Source organism: Ochotona princeps, chromosome 8, assembly GCF_030435755.1.
Source record: "Ochotona princeps isolate mOchPri1 chromosome 8, mOchPri1.hap1, whole genome shotgun sequence".
Lineage (NCBI taxonomy): Eukaryota > Metazoa > Chordata > Mammalia > Lagomorpha > Ochotonidae > Ochotona > Ochotona princeps.
The window spans coordinates 12,713,650-12,727,846 of record NC_080839.1 but is presented as its reverse complement, the minus strand read 5'-3'; the positions used below and the strand labels follow the sequence as shown (position 1 = coordinate 12,727,846).

Below are 14,197 nucleotides of genomic sequence, written 5' to 3'. Positions count from 1 at the left end.
TTGGATCTGCGCAGCACCAGCCGTTGTGGTCACTTGGGGAGTGAATCATCGGACATAAGATTTTCCTTTTCTGTCTCTCCTCCTCTTTGTATATCTGACTTTCCAATAAAAATAAAATAAATGTTTAAAAACAAAAAATTTGTTTTCATCTATTTTAAATTGTACACTTGGGGCTGGGACCATGATGTGGAACATTAAGCCTCCACCTGAGGTGCTGGCATCCCACATGGATGTCAGTTTGATTCCCTGCTACTCCACTTACAAGCAAACTTCATGTGAATGCGCCTGGAAAAACAGCAGAGAATGCTCCAGTCCTTGGGCCCTTGCACTCCCGTGGAAGACGTGGAGGAAATTCCTGGCTCTCTTGGCTTCAGATCAGCTCAGCTCTGGCCCTTGCTGTCATTTGAAGAGAAAACCAATAGATGGAAGATCTTTCCCTGTCTCTCCTCTCTACAAATTTGACTTTCAAATAAAAATCTTTTTTAAAAAGATATACATGTGTATGTGTGCCCAACAACAGCCACTAGATGGGGCTTGTTCTTCATTTTAGTTAACAATGCCAAGTCTTTTGCAAGATCCCGCCTGCAATGGTGAACATTTACCATAATCAGAACACCTAAATTCCTTACGCTTTTCAAGCCGAGCACACAAATTTCCGCAGTGGAAATGCCAGTTTTCGGGGCACTTCCCAACACGCCCAACTGTGAAGCACACGCATGGTTCATTCTGTGTGTTACCAATAGACTCCTCCATATCCCACAGCCACGACAGAGCAATGGGGAATAAATCCCACAGAGTCATTTTTATGGTCATTTCACCGTGTTCATATCTCTTTTCTGTCTCCCAATGCCTGAAAGATACAGAGATGTGGCCAATCTTAATGTCTTTTTGCCTGACATTTCAGAGGCTCACAAGAATTAAATGACTGATGAGGTCCCAAAATTGATGACACCCAGTGTCTTGTTCTAGGATGGGGAGAGGGTAGCAATGAGGCAGACAGAGGACACACCTCTGTCCCATCACTGTCTGACTTATTTGATTTACCTGCTGCTGTTCTGTGTAGGATTTAGCTTAGTTTAAAAAAAAAAAAGCTCCATTACTAAGAACTAGCTTGAAAGCCTCGAAGCAACATCAAGCTATCTACAAAAACTAAAGCAACATTACTAGTTAGTATCACCTTCCCTCAGAGGTGCAGGCTGGAGCCAGGGCCAAACCACAGGGCTCTCTGTAGAGTGACCCAGGCCATACACCCCGATGACAGTGGCTGAGCACAGAAAACACCACACCAGTTTACAGTCAGAGGCAGGGAGTTTCTGTTTAAATGAATAGTTATTTTTACCCAAACAGGCATCTGTGCAAGTTCCTGTTCTTCCTGTGTATCACTCATCCATGTTCATGTGTTGGAATGTGTCCCCCTAAATGTGCATACTATGAGATACAGTACTTTTTTTATTTGTAAAAAAAAAAAAGTTAATTTATTCCTAAATGAAGGCAGAGTAACAGGGAGCAGGAGAGACTGAGATCTTCCATCCGCTGGTTCATTCCCACCCGACCCTGCCTTCCCAAGGGTATTATCCAGAAGCTGAACTGAAGCGGAACCACCAGGACTTGAACCAGCATGCATGTGGAGGCTTAATCCACTCCATCTCAACAATGAACCCTGGAGGCAGCAGCTTGCTAGAGGCAATTAAGTTAAATCCAAGTGGCCCTAGTTCATCATGACTGGTGATGGACACAGACACAGAGGGCGGGCCATGTGAAAACACAGTCTGATGTGTCTACAAGCCCAAGAGAGAGGCCCGGGAGAGATCTTCCTCCACAGCCTTCAGGAGGAACCAACACCTGCACGTTTCCGTTATTCAAGTCCCTAGTCTGGGGTTCTTCATGGCAGCTGCTCCAGAAGGGAAATGCACCATCATAACACTTCCCCAAGGAGACACACTGGACATGACTACTTCAGGACTCAGAGGACCTGAGCCCAAACAGTCATTCTCCCGCCCATTAACCTCTGTGAACAAGCTGACCACAAAAACTCTATCCAGAACACATAACTAACCTTTCTAGGGCCCCTGGACTAGATCATGGACAGCTGACCGTGTCTAGAATGTTCTCAGCAAAAGACACTCCCAAGTTTCAGAATCCACACAAACTGACCTCCACAGTGACCCTTCAGACCAAGACACACTGCACTGTAACTTCAAAGGGACATGGTCAGCAGGTTCTCCGCTATCAGTAATTGTTGGCTGATAGAGCTCCTGGCCTAAGCTTCATTTTGGGGACAGTCTTACCTTCCTAGCTTCTCTGGACAGTTAGCTAAACCATAGTTTAGAGCAGTGGGCACGTGGGCATGCTTGGCTTTGAGTCCCAGCTCCAATCACAATCTCCTCCTGCTCAGGCAGCGCCAGGAGGCAGCAGATGGCTCCAGCAGCTGAGCTCCCACCACTCTTGTGGGAGACCTGGACTGCCTTCCTGGCTCCCAGCTTATACCTGGCCTAGCCCTAGAAGGTGAGAGGGATGTGTGTGTGTGTGTGTGAGAGAGAGAGAGAGAGAGAGAGAGAGAGAGAGAGAGAGAGAGAGAGACCTCTTCCTCTCCGATAAACAATGTTTAATGTTCACAAAATGTTATAAATATCAAAGCTACATTTCACACTCAAAAATTAGGATTTATTAGGATTTGACAAAAGATTTTTATGCTCCTTTAGGGGCTTAGAATTCTAGTCATTCTAGTCAATATAAAAAATTAAAATATATCACGTATTTATATATTGTTGTGATGACTATGGGAGCACAGGCAGCCAGTATCACAGGCCAGCTCTGTTGTCTGTGTTGCAGAAAACATCTGGAAACCAGGCTCTAGCTCCTGCACCCACTACCGACCCATCACAGTGTCTTCAACGGTCACCCCATAAACACATTCAGATCAGACTCTCAACACCCACAGTAAACTGAGTTTATAATTGCCTCATATACTCCTAAGTCACAATAAATAAAACTGGAGCCTTCTTAAAATAACCTGGCAATACTTTCAAAGCTTTATTTGAAAGGCAGAGAGAAGGGCTGACAGGGAGAGGGAGAGATTGTTCCCTGACTGACTCTTCAAATGCCTGCAAAAGCCACGGCTGGGCCACGTCAAAGCCGACAGCCAGGCACTCCACCCAGGCCTCCTGCACGGGTGGCAGGAACCCAAATATCCATCATCTTCTGCCTCCTAGAAACATTATCAGGAAGCTGGACAGGAAGCATGGAGTAGCCTCGACAAGAACCAGGCCTCTGACACAGGATGCAAGCATCCTACGCAGAGGTTTCATCCACTGCCCCGCAACGCCCACCCCAACTTGGCACTATTTGTCAACTCCACGTGAATGCCCCTTATCCCTTGTTTCCACCATTAGGACATAACCCAGAGAAATTTCTTCTTGAGGACACCAGAGTGCTCATTAAAACATTCTTTAGGGGGCTGGCGCACTGGCTCAATTGACTAAATCCTCACCTTGCAAGCACTGGAATCCCCAAGTGGCCACAATGGCAGGAGCTGAGCTGATCCAAAGCCAGGAGCCTCCTCCAGGTCTCCCATGAGGGTGCAGGGTCCCAAGTATTTTGAGGCTGTCCTCTACTGCTTTTCCCAGTCCACAAGCAGGGAGCTGGATGAGAAGTGGAGTAGCTGACACCCTTATAGGATCATGGCAATTGCAAGGTAAGGATTTAGCTACTGAGCCATCACACCAGGACCCTGTTTTGTTTTGTTCTGTTTTAAGAAATCTCACAGTGCCATTGTATTAAGTATGCTCATACAGTACTTAACGAAAATTTAAAAGAATAAAATGTATAGTAAAACACATTGTACAACTCTGTTTATAAAAGAAATGACATGTTTATTAATTCGCAAAAACAGAAAAGAAATGGAAAAAAGACTTAAACCAAACTAAAGCATGAAAAATAGTTGGAGACAAAATGGCCATTGACAATTGGCTGGACAAGCGGAATGTGAAGCTATAAGAACACACTAGAACATTACTTATCCTTAACAAGAAAGAAAACCCTGACCTAAGGTACAACATATACAAACCTTGAAGACATCATGCTAGGTGAAATAAACCAGAAACAAAGGACAAATATTGTCTGATTCCATTCATGTGAGATACCCAGAGTAATCAAATTCAGAGGCAGACAGGAAGTAGAGGGTCACCACAATAATAATAATTTAAAAATGATTGGTAGAGGGAACCCTTTGGGAAACTGTCTAGTTGTCCATCTATTTGATCCTTTGCAATGGAGGGAACTCACCATACATGAAAGGAAGGGAAATGTGCATGATTCTAGGGAAGAAAAGAGCAGTGCAAGAAGAGAAGGGACAGTGACGGCCAGCAGCGGCATGCGGAGGAGGAAGGGGACAGGGATGGCAGGAAGTGGCATGCAGGAGGAGGAAGGGGACAGGCACACCCAGAAGTGGCATGCGGAGGAGGAAGGGGACAGGGATGGCAGGAAGTGGCATGCAGGAGGAGGGAGGGGACAGGGATGGCAGGAAGCGGTATGCTGAGGAGGAAGGGGACAGGGATGGCAGGAAGCGGCATGCGGAGGAGGAAGGGGACAAGAACGGCAGGAAGCGGCATGCGGGAGAAGCAGAGATGCAGCAACGTGTGACAGGTTGTAATTCTCTAAGCGGCTTGGCTGGGGGATATGTGCTGTTACTGCCGATGAGCACAAACCCAAAAGGGCTTCCAGTTCCAAGACACAAACTCACACACATTTTTAAAAGTTTATTTTACGAGTGGCTTCTTAGCAGTCTCTGCATCACCTGATGGGGAAGTTCAAGTCACTCAGAGCTTCTTTGTTGTCACCACACACAGCATGCTGACCAGCACGCCACACTGCAGGGGTAGCAGGGCCACCCAGAGAGTGCCCCACCCCAGCTGAGATCTCTCTCAGCCGCTCAGTCCTAGCAGGTAGACAAAGGGAAGGAGGCACAGCCCAGGGCTGTGCCCACAGAGCTTTCAGCAGTGGAAGTCCCTGCTCAGAGAAGGGTGTGGGCAATTGTGTAATCTCATTTGGAGGAAAGCTGCTGGACTCTCCTGTCCTGGATGTGCTTGACCCTGTGCGAATTGTGCACTCCAGAGAGAGAGAGAGAGAGAGAGAGAGAGAGAGAGAGAGAGAGAGAGAGCTAGCGCTGTGCTGCCATAAGCCCCATGCTGCAACACCTAGTTTCACTTCAAAGGGTGTGATGACTAGCTGCAGCAGGGCTGATGTCCCTCAGGGAATCAGTGAATAGAGAAGTTTCCCATCCCCCACGCCCACCCTGACCAGTTATTTCTGGTATTCTAAGGAATACTGAACAGTCACAGAATGAAGAAACATGCAGAAATCAAGATCACTATCTTCCAACAGGCAACAGGTTCACTGTCAAATGAAGTCTAGCAGTACAAGCAGAGCAGAACTTTGCAATAGGAGATGCAGATCAGATCCTTCAGCCATGTGGGAAACAAAGCATATGAACTAGCTTCTACACTACTATTGCAACCCTGAATTTAGAAACTAAATCAACAAGAACTGGAACGAAAGGGAAAGAGTTTGTTAGACTACAATTTCAGTTTCCCCCCCTCTTTGTGGGAAGTATTTTTTGGTGTCATGGCAGGACCCCTGACTAGTGACTACCTAATGGCAGTTTCTCATTTAAGCTTCTCAACAACCCAGCAGCATGAATACCACCCACCTTCGGTGACTGGGCAGCCATGAACGAGGGGGCAGGGGACCCCTGGATGTCATTTCACACTGCCTTTCCCATTGCAGCTCGCCCCTGCCGCCAACCCTCTGCAGGTAATACACTTCAGAAGCAAGTGCCTTCTCCTATGCCCAGCCCCACCATCTGTCTGTCTGTTCCACATTTTACTTTGTGATGATCTGAACTGAACAAGGCAGAGAGAGGTCTCAACCCACGAACAAAGAAAAAAAAAACCTGAGACCTGCAGGGGATAGCACCCAAATTATGAATGTGACAGACGCTCAGGTATGACTTCACGCAGCACCCTGTTATCAGCTTCCAAACTCATGCACTCTGAAAACTTACAGACGTCCCTTGGGGCTTGGATCTGGATGGAATCACCATATTAAAAAAAAAATTTAACAAAAAGATTTCACTTCTTCATTGACTTTAAAAATGGCCATAAATTCATTATGGATGGTTTATGAAAATTATTCTTTTCCAAAACAAAGAAATGGGGAGATGGGAGTTTTAGCACTGCTCCGGGCTTTCACAGCTCGCTTTAATGTCCCTGTGAAGACAAGGCGGCAGGAGTCTCCTGTCCGCTCGCGTGTTTCATCCGCGGGAGTACTGCACAGACTACTGACTGGAACCCACCTCTGCACGCTTGGAGACAGCTGGAGAATGAAACCGTCTTGGGTGCTCCGGAGGTAGCAGAAGTTGCGAGCCATGATTTCTTGAACTAAATGTGAGAGACTTGGGGCCAGAGACTTCTTGGGCGACAGGATACACCCACCACACCAAACCTCTCTTTTCCCTAAGACTCCACCTGGGACGAGGCGACCCCAGGGCAGGAACCCCAGATCTCCCTCCCAAGACGCCCTGAATCCTACTTAAACCACACCTCCTTCCCTTCCCGCCCAGCTCCAAGCTGAAGAGACAGAGCCCACACCGGGGCGCCCACACCGGGGCGCCCACACCGGGGCGCTTCGGCGTCCTACCCCATTCATCCTCCCGGCTAGGAACACTAGTCTAGTAAGAGCTCCCCTAAGCTCCAATGACAGGCCCGTCGGCTTTTCCGGCGGCCCGAAAGGAGACCATCTGTACCCGGCACTGCCTATTGGAATGACCCGGGGTGAGCGCGGGGCTGTGGGCTGCCATCGGGACTGGCCAGGAAGAACCACTCCCTGCACCTGTAAACTCCCTGCGCACCAACTCCTGCCCACTTCCTTAAAGACAGCGACGTGCCCTCCTCTCACCTCCAAAGCACCCGGCCGCCGCCACTCGGTGTCCCTGGGAGTCGGTGGGCCCCACACCGGTGCCCCGACGCGCGTGGACAGAACCGGTCCGTCCCAGCCCGCCGACCCCATCCCGGCTCTCTCCTCACCTCCTCACCGGGTGGGACAGGGATGCGGGTGGCGACTCTACATGGTGGAACCAAAGTTGGGGCTTCTTTCAGCCACGACTGTTTGCGCGCTGCCCACCCGATACCCTAACTCTACGTGTCTGAGGCAGCTTGGAGACGAAGGCCGCCGCTCTGAGGCCCGAAGAAGCTGACGACGAACGGCAGAGCCCAACGCCGAGGCCACGGACGGCCTGTCCCCAGCGCCGTGGGCGCTGCCCTCAGGCGGCACCGGCGGAGACGCGGGGGTCTGAGGGAACCAGGCCCCAGCGTGGGTGCGAGCCAGGGGCGCGGCGGCGCCGTACCTGTGCCGGAAGAGCGGGCAGCCGCCCAGGAGCCTACGCAGCTCGTTCTTGAGGCTCCAGAACTCGCCGTCCAGGTACCGGTGCAGAGACGAGTCCCCGAGCCCCAGGTCCGGCACCGGGTCCATTGCACGCCGCGGCCGCCGCTTCCCCCTCCTCCTGCAGGGCACCGAAGCACGCGCCCTTCTTTATCTCCACCCACCCGGCTGGTCCCACCCTCCTCACCTAGCTGTCTCCTCCCTCACGGCGCCGCACTCGCCCATTCGCTGGACACAGGAGGAAGACTGGCCTCCAAGGCGGCTGCTGCCGGGGTCTGCTCTTGACTGTGGGCCTACAGACTCGACCTCCTTGCCCTGTCCGTCCGCTATCACTACAAGAAGCCATGCCCTGGAAGAGCATAAAGAGCGTAAAGTTGGACCCCGTAAGGGATTGTTGGTCAAGAGGGGCCTGGACACCGGAATCCTGGCCACTGGGAACTGAGTCATTCACCGTCTCCGTGGAGCCTGTGTGCTAGCCATGTCGCCTGGCTCCCAGTTCCAAGATTGCCTGACCCCAAGTCAGCTGCACCTGAGCTCAAATAACTGTCCCTTCCCCGCCCCCGCAGCCTGCCCAGTGTGGAGATGTCCATTGTCATCGTCATTTGGAGATGGCGGCCCAGGCCTCCACACAACCCAGGGTAAGGAAGGAGCTGAGATGGCCTTTCTCACTTTGTGGTTGTTACCAGTAGGGGAAGTGATGATAACCCAGATGGAAAATGTTTCCTCCTTTCCTGCCTCAAACTCCCGTAGTCTATGGTTCATTGATGCTCTTTTTTAAAAACAAGCACGCGCGGGGTTAGCTGTTCCCTCCCGGAGAGCTGATGGCAGAGGCTGAAGTCAGGAGTGGAGTGTGTGTGTTCGTTTGGCAGCGGTGCCAAAGTCCCACACCCCAGGTGCCTTAGAGTAACACAGAGGTTCTGACCTTGCCATTGGGAAGTGAGAGATCCCAAATGGAACGCACAGGGCTGCAGTCAAGCTGCAGGCAGAGCTGGATTCCTGCCAGAGGCTTCAGGAAGAAAATGCTGTGTTCTTGTCTTCTGTAGCTACTTGAAGCTGCCTGGCCCCTTACGCTGTCTTCCAGTGCATGGCTCCAGCCTCTGCTTCCATCCTTCCTGCTTCTTTGGACTTTGAGCTTCCCGCTGCTTGGTGGCAAAGAAGGTGCAGAGACAGTAGGTCTAGAAGTCAGGACAGCCAGACAGTAGAAGCTCCTACCCTGCTACCACCACTCTCTAAACCCTGCCCCACTGTCCTGGGGTTGTCAGCAATGGCCCTTTTATGCTCTTTGCCTGGGAAGGGACTGTGTGTTCTCATAGAGATCCATATTCACCCTCATAACGTGGACCAGGATGACCAAAAAGTCCCTGTGGCAGGTGTTTATTGGAGTTGTTCCAGCAAGGAACTCAAGCATCTTAGGCTATGAAATGCCATGTGTTATCCTCAGAGTCATTTTGCTTGCACCTAATTTTACCAGCTCTGGAGTTAACCATTTATATCCCAACATTCTAGCAAGACCTACTAATCCAACGTGTGTGTGTGTGTGTGTGTGTGTGTGTAAGAAAGGAAAAAAAAAAACCTCAAAAGCTCCAGGTTTTCTGTGGAAAAAGGGAAGAGTGAGGTGACAGAAAAAAGGAAGTCTGGCTTCCTGCTTCCTGGCTTCACCCTGCTTAAAGGGGCATAGCCAGGGAGGTGATTTCCTTGTGCCCCTGCTGGGGCCGAGGGCTTTCTGGAGGGGCACCTCTGAGCAGGAGAATGACTTTGATAAAAGGATCTGAATGAACGTTGGGGCCTTGCAATGGGCGAATCACCTGAGTAGTTGAAGAATGCACGGTCCTAGGGATACAAGAAGAAAAGTCCTTATGAGGGGAAAGGGTGCCAGCCTAGGCGCCCAGGAAGACTTCAGAAACCAGCTGCTGTAACAGTTGGAATTTTGTTGTTGAATTTGAGATGTTCAATCTGCCAGCTTGCAAGCACTGCCCCGGATGAGACCAGATTAACTAGCTTAAAATGGCTCCCCTCCTCCTCTAGTAATAAAGAGACCCCCCCTTTCTGTTTGTTTTCAGAAGAGACTTGGTGGTAGGAGAGGCATGTGACAAGTCCTCTTGTCCCAGGGCTCCACCCAACAACAGTTTCTTACTTGACTAGGAGAGACATCAGGGCGACAGCCCTTTTATAGCCAGTACTCATCTTTAGAAGAATGGGCTGCAGTTGGTCCTTGTGGGCTACGTTAATGTAATGAGCCAGAAAGACAAGATTATAAGTTTCAGTTCAGTAGGTCGGAAGGCACAGGTATGTCCTGGACCCCCAGAGAGGAGCCCATGTTCATGAAAGCAATCTGCATCTGAAAGAAGGCAGGCCCTGGGACATCTTGGTTGTTGATGTGTGTTGCCACAGAAATAACCTAAATCGAATGGAGGGGACAGTCTGCATGGAATTTGGAATTAGAACAGTCAGGGACAGAGAGGGAGCGAGCGTGAGGAAGCCTGGAAACAGGAGCAGTTCTATATGTTTGTCATTAGCCTGCAGAGAGACATTTTCATTTGTCCAGCCAGTGTGATGCTCAGAAGGCTGGACCCAGGGGCCGACGGAGAGGCAGGGAGAGTGGTATAAGCAGAAGAGGACAGGGAGGGGCACAGCCAGCTGTCTTCTGTCACATTAGCATTTATGGTGTTTAGAAGTGAGAAGGTGAGATGGAGTCTGTGCTCTAAGTTACTAGTGAGAAAGTCCTGTGGGGGACAGAGCAAGACAGAGGAGACAGGATACTGATCAGAAGTGACATGTGAATGTCTTTGGGTATCTGAGTGCAGACTGAACAAAAGAACCCACTCAGAGAAAAAGACAATTGGAAGTATTATCAACAAACCCCCCTGGGGGAAACAGTCCCACCTGGAAGTCAGGGGTTCTTGTTTTGATCGGATGGGTGGGGGTGGAGTGGGTTGGTGGCAGTTTTTGAGGCGCGCAGGACAAGATCGTGGTGCTGTCTGGAGGTGGGAGGTGGATCTCACAGTGAGGTGAGTGGGGGTGTCTTCCTCTCAGTGTCTTATGCAAGGGACGAGGTGCAGGACAGAGTGAAGCCAGTTGCACTCTGTACTTGAAACTTCTATTTCTGTACTAAGAGCTTAAGACTACAAGGTAAACCTTGAGGGTAAACTCAGATGCTGTTCCCAGGTAACTGGGGTTATGACACCCTTCTCGCAAGGGGCTTCTTTCATTCCAACTTTATGGCCCCAATTGTGAAGATCATGATTCTTTCAAAAAGGTCTTTTTCTTTCTTCCTCTTTTTAAAAATCTTATTTGAAAGATCAAGATTGAGATCTCCCATTCACTCATCCAAATCTCACAAGGGTCAGGACTGAACTAAGCCAAAGCCAGATCTCCCACGAAGGTGGCAGGGAGCCAGTGATATGAGGCATTGCCTGCCACCTCTGCCCCCCAGGGTGCATGGTAGCAGGAAGCTGGAGGTGCAAGTGGAGTAGGGATTCTTCCTCTGTTGAAGTGTCATTAGGGCAGCCCTAGCCACACTTGAAATGCTGTGCCAACTGCCTACACAGGATCCTGCTTCTTTCTCTCCAGGATTCCCTCTTCCATTTCATTGGGATGGTTTTCTAAACCTGGTCCAGAGGAAGGGACACATTTATCTGTGTCATCTGACCTCCTATTGATGGCCTAAAGATCCCTCTAGGGGAAGGATGGGGAATTGGTCCTGGTCCTTCATACTGCTTGCAGGTTGAGACCATCAGAGAAAAAGACTGAGGCAGCTGGGTGTAGTGGTTGAGTGGGTGCCACCTCCGCTCCACATCCACATGGCCACATCAGAACTGCCCTGTCTCTACCTGGTCTCCAGATAGCTGGTCTCATGTGGGCCCTTACTCATATATAGCCAATCAAAGCTCTTTCTCGGAATGACTGCACCTGCAAATATAAGGCACTTTCTGTTGGCCAATGGGGAGGAATAGAAGACTTGAAATTGTTGGCTTCTGTGTGTTCTGCCTGGTGGAGGAGATAGGTCTGCCCTGAGGACAGAGGTGCTGTGGAAAGAGGATGGGAGAGAAAGAGAGAAAAAGGAGAGAAGAGGGAGGAGGGCAGCGGCTCCAGAGATTGGGATGTAGATGTGGGTATCAGCAAGTGAGCTGCTTAAAGCTGCTCTACAGCTGAGTGACCAGCGATGTTAACTGTCTTGGCCAAGGGCATGTGGTTTTCACTGGCCTCCCAGATCACACAGGGACTGGAAGTCACACTGCCCAGACCTCACTGCCCTGGACTTCTGGGAACTTAACATAGGCTGCTCTTAGGAAGGCTTGGGGCACAAATGCAGCCATCCAGGGTGCTGGGCCCTGTGGTCAGGGACAGCCTGTCCTCAGAACCACTCAGTATATCTTGTAGAAATCATGAAACCACAAGATGTGAGAACTGGGGGCACCTTGGGCATTTTCTAATCAGTTCCTTGTTTTCAAATGAGGACACTAAAGAAGTATGGTTACTTGAAGACGGGGAAAATACAGGGATTGGGGAAATGTAATTCCCAGTAACCTCCTTGTTTCCAAGGGTTCCCCAGTTTGAACACTTTGGGAACCCCAGTGACGACCAGAGTTCAGGTTCACCAGGCATAGGCCTCACCTAACTGTGCCTTAGCCCCTGGGGAGCCCCTCTTTCTCTCCAGGAAGTCCCACCAGCTACTGGCACCACTTGGAGCCAAAAAGCTGGAGAGTGCAGAAGAAAGCCAGGATTTGTGGCTTCCCTTTAAGTTTTGTCTGTGGAAACAAAGGGAAATGTTTGTCAGCATTGTCACTCATGGCAAGTGCGGAATGCTGAAACAAGTCACCAAGTTGTGCTCAGGAAGCCCCTCACCTCTCAACAGCTTCCTCTGATGTCCCTACCTCCTTCAGTCCTCCTGATAAGATACAATCCTCCTGTAAATGGACTCCAAAGGTCTCATTCCAGCCTATTATTTTTGAGTTGATAAGCCAGGAGAAACAACCCAGTAAGGATCCTTACGTCACAGTTCTTACGGAGTCCATATGTCATGAAGGAAAGCTCTTCGAACCTCAGCTTGTAAATAAGACAGCATGAGTTTAGAATTCATTTGTCTAGGTTCTCATTTGTGGAGATGCCTGTGTGGTCTGTCAGATATACTTTCTTCTCCATGACATCTGGCTAGCATGCTCATGCATCTCTGTCTCTTGTTTGAATTGTTGTACAAAGACAAGAATCTCTGAGCAGCTGTCTCCAGTAACATCGCTGGCAGAGACATTGAACATGTGCCTGATGGGTCCTGAGGAATGTTCCATGTCTAACCTCCTTCTGTCTTTTCCCCTGCCTTGTCTGGTGGCCACCAAAGTCTCACAGCTAAGATTTCCTGGAGGCTTGCTCACTGTCCTTTAGCTTAGCCACTGTTTCGTCTTTCCCTGCTGTCTCTTTCAGCCACACACATGGAAGAGGAATATCCCACAAGAGACCAAGGTCAATTTATTCTCTTTCAGACTCTAAGCCCTCCTGGTCCTCCTTGTCTTGGTTAACCTGTCCAGGTTCTATTCACGGGCCCCTGTCTTTCCATCTCAAACGTTGGGAAGTTGGGGGGTAGGATGTGGCATCTGTTTGGTAGTCAGGGCCCATTGCCAGGTCTCAGCTGGGCTCAGCTGCCCCTCCCTTCTGAAGACACATCATGCCTTGTTTCCCCTACCTCCTTTGTCATCATTTTAAAAAGGCTTTGCTGGGCCAAGCGTGCTGGCTCAGTGGCTAAATCCTCACCTTGCACATTCTGGGATCTCAAATGGACACCAGATAGACTCTAAACTTTCACCTGGCTCTTAAAACACGTATGTATCACCTTTAAGTGCTTGCTTCGGCAGCACATATACTAAAACACATATGTATCGCTTTTAAACTCTATCATCACATCCTAAATAAAATCACTTAGTCTCTAAAGGACAGGCTCTGTCCCAATCAGATAAGGTTGTACTGGCAAGTTTTAAGTTCAGTAGCACCTAGTCTGTGATAAATGCACAATGAACATTTTCTAATTACCTGTTGAGCCACCATCAGGCACAATTGCACCGATGGGCAAAGCCAGGACGCCGTCCACAGCTGTAGGTCACCATAGGCCTGGTACACTGGCGCTTAGCCCAGTGGTCTGTCTGGGCTCTGCCTGGCCGCCCCTCCCCTCCATTTCCCGGGGAGCAGAACCTGGCTCTTGTCTAAAGGCCCCAGAGTAGGCACCCTCTGAGCAATGCTCTGCACCAATCCGGTGCTTGTGCAGATTCAGAGAAACTGACTTGCTGAACGAAATTCTAGTCTGGGAGCCCTAGCATTTTCTCAGCTGCTACATGTATTTTTTAAAATTTATTTAACTTAAGGGGCTTCGGGGAGCTGACCTACTCATAGGAAAGATGATCACATGAAACCTCTTTATATTTCTCCTGTAGTGTGAAGCGGCCCTTGGAAAAACTTCCTTGGGAAGTTACTAAAGTCCAGTGCTAACTCAGTTCCAACTCATTCTCACTGTGTAAAATATTCAGTCCCAGTGGAGACTGGGGAAATGGGAGAGAGAGAAATGGGGGGAACTAACGCAAACCTGTGCAACGGATAATTAGAACAAAAATCCAGTCCCAGCTGTTAAAACACTCGTGCGCTCAGCCCAGACCGAGCTAGCGCCCGGTACCGCGCCGCATCCCGACGGGGGGCGGGACTTGGTCTCCCGGGCAACGCCCTGGCGATTGGCCATCCTGTTTTCAGCTGCAGCCAATGGCCAGACGTTTCGCAAACG

General features: G+C 49.8%; 1 protein-coding gene across 1 annotated transcript in view; it reads right to left on the bottom strand.

The window, feature by feature from the left end:
- Positions 1 to 7,569, bottom strand: part of ACOXL (acyl-CoA oxidase like) — a 312,000-nt gene extending 304,431 nt beyond the window's left edge. Inside the window, exon 1 of the mRNA XM_058667609.1 lies at positions 7,403 to 7,569. Within this exon, the coding sequence (XP_058523592.1) occupies positions 7,403 to 7,527 (125 nt within the window). The 5' untranslated portion in view covers positions 7,528 to 7,569. The remainder of the gene's footprint in view (positions 1 to 7,402) is intronic.
- Between the last annotated feature and the right edge of the window lie 6,628 nt (positions 7,570 to 14,197).